At 32.8% G+C, this 10,589-nt stretch overlaps 1 protein-coding gene across 1 annotated transcript; it reads left to right on the top strand.

The window, feature by feature from the left end:
* Positions 1–8,343: 8,343 nt before the first annotated feature.
* On the top strand, positions 8,344–9,722 carry LOC111279340 (uncharacterized). The gene has a single exon (XM_022866354.2). It carries the CDS (start codon positions 8,379–8,381, stop codon positions 9,474–9,476), a length of 1,098 nt encoding a protein of 365 aa, XP_022722089.2. The 5' UTR covers positions 8,344–8,378; the 3' UTR covers positions 9,477–9,722.
* The last annotated feature ends 867 nt before the right edge of the window (positions 9,723–10,589 follow it).

Genomic DNA, 10,589 nt, shown 5'->3' on the forward strand with positions numbered 1-10,589 from the left:
TAGCTCTCAGCATTTTACATTCTCAGTAAGTCAGTCTTCGCAAGACATTTCCATATTAAGAGAGGAGTTGCAAACTATGCAACAATGTTTCTAGCAAATGGAAATAGAAAAAGAACAAAAGCATACCAAAATTGAAGAAGAATGTGCTAGAATGGACCAAGAGCATGCAAAATTTTATTAGTTGCATGATCGATTCGATTATCTTATGAATTTTATGCAACAACAATTTTCAGGAACTAATCTTAGTGGTTCGCCAACTCAGATATTACATTTAATAAATATTTATATTTTTAAATATAAAAAATAGCTTATTATTAAGTGTTAAAACTTGTATGATATTATTCAGTAAGTTTTTACGCACTCTAGTAACCAAGGTGAAAAAATTCATTCATCAAATTACAGTTTTTCAAATATATGCAGTCATCAATTTCATACATTTTAAATTTTTTTATTAATGTATTAAAATAATTTGAATGTTATTATACTAATTATTAAACTTTGTGTTAATTACATGCATATTTGAAGGTAAATTAAGTATTTATTAATTTTAATTTCTAAATTTTAGTTTGTTTTTATTTCTTTTAACATTTCTTGTTAATGAAAATAATAAATATTAAAAGAAATTTTTTTTAAAAAAAAGTAAATTTCTTAATTTGGCAGCGTTCGCATTCAAGAATGCCTCTAAATTTCGTAACGTTTGTATCATAAAAAGCCACTAAAAGTAGCGGCATTCTCATAAAAAAAAAAGCCGCTAACGGCATCTTATGATATAAACGCCACCATATTAACAGCATTTTTCAGGTACAAATACTACTAAATTTAGCTCAGCTAAAAAAGCTCAAGTCGACTAAAAAAGTTCAGTTCGACCAAATTTCTTAAGATAAAGTATTAACTTTGTCAAATTTCCTTCATAAACTGTTAGTTCAGCCAAAATAGCTCAGCTCAGCTAAATTTTAGTAATAAAGTATTAGCTTTGCCAACTTCGCTAAGAATATTTAGCTTGGCCAAAAGAGATTAGTTTGGTTAAAAGAGATTAGCTTGGCCCAGTAAAATTTCATTAATAAAATACCAACTTTACCATACTTTCTTAGTAAAAGATTAGCTTAGTCAAAGAGCTCAGGTCGGCTAAAAAATTTCAGCTCGACCTAATTGCTAAGCCTAGTAAAAAAGCTCATTATAATAAAAGTTGCATTTAAAAGATCTCACATTGATAAATTTTCTTTCAATAAAGCTCTACTCAACAAAATTATCTTTGCAAGAGTTCAAATTCACCAAATTCACTATAGTGAAAATCAACTTGGCATAAATTCACCTCGATAAAAATGATCTCGGCACATATTTGCCTCAATGTAAATTACATTGGCACAAAATCACCTCAATGTAAATTACCTCGACACGGATTCATTTCAGCTTAAATCTCCTTAACATAAATGAATTTAGAATCTTATTATAAAATCTATCAAATGTCACATCAGTTATTGGATAACTAATTTAGACAACCTAAAGGCCCTTAGATTAGTTGATAGTTAACCACGGCCAAAGTTAAATAGTTAGCAAATAAAGTCAAACTACTATTGAAATCCCAATAGTCATCCACCTCAAATGAATCATAAAATGACATCTTATCACATCGGTACCTCAAACCACTCATATCACTAAAAGGTTAGACAACAAAATAGATATTCAAAGTCTAAACTTGGATGTATCATTAAATTTCAACAAATTGACTAAACCCAAAGTAGGTCGGATATCTTGGCTTATCCATTAATTGAATCTTCAAACTGTTTTTCGGGGGACATATTGTTAAAGGCATTTTTTTATCATAAGGGTATAATTATCTTTTACCTTAAGAGAGTGGCTCATAATTGGACCAAAGATATTTTGGTTATTTAGTTTAAGTTAACTTGTATAAATATCCTTACTCCCTTTAGGCAAGGGGATAATTCTTCTTCTCACTCTCTCATGCCTATCTCTATGTTTTCCTTTAAGCTCTTCTCCCCAACCTAAATTTAGGATAATCAATTATCTCTAAAGGGTGATAGCATGAATTAATTGAGTTAAGTCTTGGTTCATATTAAACTTCAATTCTGGTAAAAGTTTTAATCCATTTATAAAAAGAAAAAGAATAGAAGAGTTGATGCGGCAACCATTTCAAGACTTTTCTAGATATATAAATTTAATATACACATATAAATATAGATCATGGTTTTATTTTAGTTAAAAGGTTTGATTATCTTAATTATTTTAAGTTAATTTTGAATAGTTTTGGTCAATAACAGAGTTATAGTTCTTTTTTCTATTATCATTTGAACATTTGTTCTTTCTCAAGAATTTTCTTATTTGTTAAATGTGTGTTGCACATAAGTTGATAAGTTTAGAGAAAAAAAAATTACATTTTAATTATTTTTAATTAAACTAGAATTGAAATTCAAAATTTTGATCACCAATTAAATTATACTCAATTGATTCCAAAGTAAACATCAATATCATGTCTTCTACCACACAACACTAGTAATTTTTTTCTTTTTATATCTTTTTTATGATATCGTTGCGTATCTTTCATTTAATATCTTCGTTATGTGGAATTTCGGGTTTGTGAAATAAAGTTGTCTTTTGCTTTATAATTTAATCAATTGATAAAATTATTATAATTTAAAAATTTATTTATGCAAAATATGGTTATTTATAATCATAACCCTTGTGGCCAAAAGAAAGTCATATCCTTAATTTGTTTTTTTTAAGGAATATGTGTCAATAAATCCTATTATCAGTGACCTACTAATAGCCAAACTCTTTGTCTTTGGTGTTTAATTTCAAAATATTTTTCAACTTTATGTAGATTAATGGAAAAAAGAGAAGATACATATTTAAAAATATTAAAATTTGAACCTCCTTACACCTTTACATTACAAATGAAGGGTTCTAAAACAAAATTATTGAAAGTCTAGAAATTATTTTCATTTGTTTATTATATTTTAAAAAGATAATATATGTTTATTTTTGAAAATTTGAATATTAAAATATGTATAAACAATAAAATAAATATAATAATAATAATAATAATAATAGTAATAATAATAATAATAAATAAATAAACAAATAAACAAATAAACAAATAAATAAATATAAAAAATATAAAAATTACCTAAACTGAATTTTTTGGGAGCGATTTGCTAGGTCTGGTTCAGTTCGGATGAACCAACGTCAATTTAAAAAGGAAATGGATGGTTCATTGGCAATCTAATCGGTTCGATCGATTCAAGACTGGTTTAGCTAGACCAATTTGAGGCTGGCAGTAACTTCTTAGCTTGGGTCAAGCACACAAACCTTAAGTTTGGTCTGGGTCGGCGCAAGACTTGTCTGATTTTTTTTTTGCTAACTATAGAAGCCTATTTTTTTTTTCATTTCATTCCTCCCCTTCTGAAAGAAAACTTTAAAATCCTTTAAAATGCAAATGGCTAATTACCCCACTTTTTAGATTTTGATGTTTGCTCGTCGCATTGACCATTGGTCAGCGATGCCAATTAGCTACCTAAAAAGGCCAATATGTTCCTCTTGATCCCTTTTTTCTATTTCCAAACTTTATTTTACCTAAAAACCAACCCAAAAGCCTAGATATAAGTTTGAACCCACGACTTCAACACAAAAAACAACCTTCTTCCACTGCTCCAGTGGTTGCTGTTTCAAATTGTGTCCTTCACTGAGTCTTGGCCTTCATTTTTACCCAAAAATACAACTTCAAAACATTTAAAATCCCCCAAACTGAAAGCTTTCTTTTTTTTTTGGTTCAAAATTTTTTTGTGTTTTTTTTTTCTTTTTGGCTTTATGGTGCTGTGGTTCTCTAATTGGGGATATTGACTTTTTTTTTTTTTGCTTTTTGGTTAATGACAGTAGAAGCGACATTGTAAAGTGTTTTGGCTGAAGGTGTTTGGATTTTTTTTGTTGTATTTTTTTAGTGCTTTATTAGGTAACGGCAGATTGATGTTAGGTTGTTTGACAATAGAGGTCAAATAGTAGTAGTGATTTTGGTTCAAGGTGATGGTAATGAATCAATTGTTGAAGATGAGTCATTGGTGGAAGGTTCGATGTTAGTTCTATTGTAATTATGAGTAGGCTAAGTTGTGTGTGGCAAAGTTTGGTGATAACTAGGTTTGGGTGGTGGTTTGGGTGGAAGTGGTGAAAATTATAGTATACTATTTGGTGAATGGCAAGGGTTTTGTAACAGATTTGGCTTTGTCGAGGTCGAGGGCTAGTGAAATGGTGGCTAAACTTTGGTACAGGTGAGTGATGGTTAGGCTATGGTGCAGATGAATAGGGCTGTGTTAGGTGCGACAAAAACTTGATTATGGTGTTGGAGGTTGATCACGATGATGGTGATTTTGAGTTGTGGTAGGGGGTTCTTTTGTGATTCAAAAGGAGTTTCGATTGTATTTTTTGTGGATTTTAGTAGGCCGTTGTAGTGGTTTAAGGCATGAAGGGATGATGGTACTTTTGGTTATAAGAGAGAAGGGATGGTGGATTTTAGTTACCTAAGTTTGGTTATGGGTATGGGATTTTTTGTTGTTTTTTGGTTGATGGCCGAGAGGGGTTTCTTGATTTTTTCTGTGTTGTGCTTTGATGGTAGTCTCGGATAAGGGTGGGGTGTTTTCGTTGAAAGTAGAGAGTGTGAAGATAGGTTGTATAGCAGCTGGTGATAGAGCTTATGGGTTTTTTTGCCAATTTTCTACTATTTATTTTTCCCCCTTCCCCAATCCCCTGTGGATCTTTACCTATGTCCATTTTATTAGCAATCAAAGACTAGGTGAAGCTTACTGTCTTTGTTTCGAAAACTAGATTCAGAAATTTGGACCTTTGTGGTGTGGGAGATGAAGGTTGCTTAGCTTTAAAATGTTTGCTGAATTGGTATTAGAGGTGAATAGGTGAAATTTGGGGTAAACTATAGATTGCTAAAAATGGTGAGATAGCTAAGGGGAAGATATGAGAAAGCTGGTTTGCCATGCAAACCAAGTTTCAAGCTTTCTTTTTTTTTTTTATGTTTATCAATTAATAAAAATAATTAAATTTAAAAAACTAAAATTGGGCCTTAAAATGTTAAACTTTAAAATTTGATCTTAGATTTATCCAATTTTAAATCAACCCAAATTAAATTGGATCAGATTTTAATACATGCCAAAAAAAATTTTAAAATAATAAAGCCTAAATAAGCTCAATAAGATATATCCAATTAAAGTGCTCAAATAAGTCCAAATCAAAGTGTACAAATCAAGCACAAAAATCAAATAAACTCGAATCTATTTCGGATAAAATTAGGTGTCTATATCTTTCTCATAGTTCTAAAAGTTAATACTCACTTTTATATTTATAAAACTACATTACTTGATCACTAAAAATTCTTATTTACTAAAAAATCTTATCCGTTAAGAATATTTATTCTTAATAAACAACTAACTTTTTAACTAACAGAATTTCATTAAAATTGAAATTGATTCCCAATTAAAATTTGAGTCAATATCTAAAAAATTTCCACCATAACACAAATTTTACTATAACATTAATCTTCAAGAAATCCGGACTATAAATAATTGAGTGGGTGCTGACTCCACTCGATTCAGACAAGATGATCAATATTTAAATGCAGCCAAATTAACTTTATACGATTAACTTCACTTATAACTAATGTCTTATCGCAACATATCTTCTCTTACACGTTGTTATGATCTTCTGAACACAATCTATAACAACAAATCCCCTTCCACAATTGATGTGGGACAAGCAACCCAAAAACCTAACAACAATCAAGTATTGGACCTTATTTCTTATGCATTGAAAGATAAAGAAAAATCCAATCAAGAAGATAGCTACATACATGGAGTGCACCGACAAATCAAATCCATTTTTCTTTGTTTATTTGGCAAAGGATATAAAACAAAAACAAAAAGCTTATTTTCAGGAGAGGAAACTTCTGGGTTCTGAGACATGCAGACTATACACCTTCAATAAACGAATTTCCAGTTGAAGCTGTCTACTTGTTGGCCTCATATTTGAAGGATAATGTATGGTTCTCCCTACGTCAGGATCTCGATGAAACAAGTTATGAGCTTTTTCTATGGAAAAGTCCACAATCAATTTTTTTTTTTTTGAAATTGAATAAATATTATTTGTACATAGAATTTTGTTTTTCTATGCACACTCTGTTTTGACTTCATACATGTTGAGTTCATATATGATAATCAATCAATAAATAAATTTTATATTTATAGTAAATCAAATGATATTATTTTATTAATAAATAAATATTAATTTTTAAAATAAATTATATAAAAAATTAATATTAATTAAAAAATTTACTTATTAATAAAATAATATCATCTTATTTATCTATTAATGAAATAATATTATTTGATTTATTATCAATTTATAAAATTTATATATTGATAATGCATCGAATACATTATGAAAACATTGGAGGAATAATTTGGATCCGTATTTAGCTTATAAAATGGGTTTTGCTCTTCAAGAAGGGAAATCATTATAAAATGGGTTTTGTTCTTCAAGCTCTGAACCATCAATGATGTCTCCATACGCTTGTTTGTGTTGATTATACAAAACCAGCTCAACATGAGCACAAACAAAACAACCCACTCCAGGGCACTTGCCTCCACCGACTAAGAAGCCAGTGCCAAGAACCTCATTTCCGAAGCCTCGTCAAGGAGAAAAGCCACCAATTCTTTCTTTTGGCTTTTTGACTTCAAGAAACCATCAAGTTCAAAGAGATTTGTTGTCTTTTCGTGCATGGAGATTTGGTTGGTGGAAACAGGCATCACCAAAGTCACAGAAATAAAAAACAATAATAATGCCAATACTGATACTCAATCATGCATTTTAAACATTTTGTTCCTTCAAGGCCAAAGCTACATAATAATTGGATAAGCTACTGCTTTAACGTTCATCTAATTTTCAAATATGTTCAACAAAAAGGATGGTAGGTAAGATATGCTTACTAAGCCGCATGTAGGTTTTGAAAATGCTATTTCTTTCACATGAAAACATTGTTGAGGACTTTCTGCGTACAAAGGTCGGAGACTAACAGTCATTTTGATCGAATTGCCTGTTATTTTGATTTTAGATAGGAAGGGATTAGAGTAATACTAACCAAATATTGCACCCCTTAGTAGTGTAGACAAATTCATTATCGAAGAGAAATTTGAAAAAAGAAAGAGTTGAGGGTGGCCAAGAAAACACCGACCAAAAAGATGGATTTAGGATTTGTAAATATCAAGGCTACTCCGCAACCCACACCACCACAATTATTGGATTTCTTTCCAACCTCAATTTAAAAGTAGCTGAAAATTAGCATCTTCTCGCCTATGTGGGATAGACAATTCTGGGTTGTCTCAACGTTTCACGAGATTGTTGCGTTAAAGCTCACAACATACAGTAAATTTCTCTCCTCAATTGAATTGAACCATTCAAATAACTTAGTAGAAGCCTCTGTATTGTGTCCTCGAGTTTGCCTGTGGTTTTAGTGCTAAGCTACTGATACACCTCTAAGTGATATAAAAGGGAAAAAGAAATTGAAAAAAATTACATGCAATGATAGTGAAAGAAAGCTGTTTCTGGAACTTAGTCAGCCAAGGTACAGTCAACAAGCAGGTTAAAATACTACTTCTAAAGTCAATCAAGATCATTAGATGCAAAAACAAGTTTAATTTCCAAGTCCTAACTAGACAGAATTTGGTAACTGAACACATCATCAGTATCAACCTCTCTTATAGGCTTTGTTTTCTTATAGCTCTGCCATTACATTTAAAATTAGTAAGAATGTTTGCAATCCAGAAGAAAGTTTGCTGTCATCAAAACATTTCTGTTATCTTTCTTGTAACAGTCAAAGAATTTGTTAATAGATGAGTAATTTATTGGTAGAATGAACTCTTAATTTCAGTAATTAGAATTCAAATTTTGATAACTTATAAGACATTAAACCTTTCATGATATTACAAGATATGCAATTTTATCCTAGGGGATTATTTAAAAAACTCTCTTCACTTTGAGTTTCTTGTTGAGATATTTTCATGCCTCAAGCTTCTTATCTCTGTTAGGATGGACTGTTGAGCATAAATCAAGGAATAAGAAGCAAATATAGCAGCTCAAACCACCCTTTTATAATCTTCTTCATTCGTGAATAAGGACTTGTATCATACTCCAAAATTTCAACTAAGTGGGACCTTAATGAACCCGATTACATTTATGAATTAATAGAAGATTTACAGATCTAGCTAACTACTTGATAAAGTATGAAACGAGAAATTTTTGACAAAAAGGCTCCCTTACCACTATAAAAAAGCACTTCTCATTACACCATCGAAAGACAGAGCTCAATGATGTCTCTTACACGCTTGCTAGTATTGCTCCTTGGAGTGGTGGTTCTCACTACTCCGTCCCTTGGTACCTACGAGTCACCCAACTATGGGAAACCACCTACTCCTGTCTACAAACCTCCGGAGGTGAAGCCACCACCTATTTACGAACCTCCAAAGAAACCAGAACCTAAGCCACCCAAGCACCCTGTCTATGAACCTCCAAAGAAAGAGAAGCCAGAGCCTAAACCACCTAAGCCACCAGTCTATGAGCCTCCTAAGAAGAAGAAACCAGAACCAAAGCCAGCTAAGCCCCCAGTTTATTCACCTCCAAAGAAAGAGAAGCCAGAACCCAAGCCACCAGTCTATGAACCTCCGAAGAAGCCACCAGTCTATGAAACTAAGCCACTAAAGCCACCAGTTTATGCACCACCAAAGAAAAAGAAGCCAGAACCCAAACCACCAGTGTATGAACCTCCAAAGAAGCCTCCAGTGTTTGAACCAAAGCCACCAGTTTATGCACCACCAAAGAAAGAGAAGCCAGAACCCAAACCGCCGGTGTATGAACCTCCAAAGAAGCCTCCAGTGTTTGAACCTAAGCCACCAGTTTATGCACCACCAAAGAAAGAGAAGCCAGAACCCAAACCGCCGGTGTATGAACCTCCAAAGAAGCCTCCAGTGTTTGAACCTAAGCCACCAAAGCCACCAGTTTATGCACCTCCAAAGAAAGAGAAGCCAGAACACAAACCACCGGTGTATGAACCTCCAAAGAAGCCTCCAGTGTTTGAACCTAAACCACCAAAGCCACCAGTTTATGCACCACCAAAGAAAGAGAAACCAGAACCCAAACCACCAGTATATGAACCTCCAAAGAAGCCACCAGTATCTGAACCTAAGCCACCAAAGCCGCCGGTTTATGTACCTCCAAAGAAAGAAATGCCAGAACCCAAGCCCCCAGTCTATGAACCTCCAAAGAAGACGCCGGTGTATGAACCTCCCAAGAAACCACCAGTATATGAACCTCCAAAGAAACCACCAGTATATCAGTCACCTTATGGTCACTATCCAGGACACCCTCCATTGGAGAAGTCCCCATCACCTAGTCATCCGAACAACTAAACTACTATGGCTATATAAATGGATCAGTACCTACAAATAAGAGCTACTGTCAACTCATATTCTATTTTCTTGTATGTCATGTGATGTTTTCTTGTTTGTCAAGTTTTATGAGAGACCACTGGCGAGAATGCTCATATCAGCCCTCTTTGAAATGTCTATTCTATATCTTCTTGTTGCTCAACGAGCATTTTCTGATTCAACTTATATACGAAATGCCAATTGCAGGAGTGTTTATCACAGATTAAATTTCTTGTATTCTCATGCATGTGCATGCCTTTTTGGCCATCCAAAATAGCCCCAGAACTCAACTTTTCTTATGTTTTCAGTACTTGCATGGAGAAAATGGTGGTAGATATGTTGGTATAAGATAACAAAAGTAAATTTGAGGCAATGATGACGGTTGCAATGACCAATCTTCTAGCATTTGCAGTGCACATGAACTAGAAAGGAAACGAAAGCCATCACCTTAAGAAAATTGGCTAGAAAACTATGCAATTTCATCTCTATCAATGTTTTTCAATATTGCTTTAATCTGACTAATTTCGCTCTACTTTAAATTTTGCCATCAACCAGTAAAAGTAAGAGAACAGGGCTGTATTCGACTCTGGCTTGTCTTGACTACCAAATTATCTTCTGTATATACCTAACTGTAGGCACCTTATCCGGGCAAGATACCTAGTCCTCCACCATCCTGTTTGAGGATATGCTGACAAATCCCACCTTGTTACATAATTAGAGTTTTAAAGGGTCTAAAAGAGTTCGGAGTCAATGTCACTGGCAGGACCCACACATATCTACAAATATCAAGTACTTGAAATCAGTCTTTAACTTTGATTTGCTTCTAATGTTTGTTCCTTTTCTATTTTCAAAAGCTATATATCTACCTGCCCAAGATCCATGTCTTAAACCACAATCTAGTGTATTCCATCATGTTAGTTCGTGTATTGAGCCTTGAGCTTGTTTGACAGACTGAATTATAAATGAACAAGCTTTGTTTTTGTTGAATGATAGGAAGAGTCAAGCAAGCATTAACGTTATTTAGCAAAGTTGCTCCTACATATAAATGCAAATTGTGATTAAATTTCATTAGAACAGGATATAAATAAATGCTTT

This window comes from Durio zibethinus, chromosome 27, assembly GCF_047325235.1.
Source record: "Durio zibethinus cultivar Kanyao isolate XHJ-2024 chromosome 27, ASM4732523v1, whole genome shotgun sequence".
Taxonomy (NCBI): Eukaryota; Viridiplantae; Streptophyta; class Magnoliopsida; order Malvales; family Malvaceae; genus Durio; species Durio zibethinus.

Bases quoted from the DNA above. Each gene is read 5' to 3' on its own strand.
- LOC111279340 (XM_022866354.2), top strand. From the start codon at position 8,379: ATGATGTCTCTTACACGCTTGCTAGTATTGCTCCTTGGAGTGGTGGTT.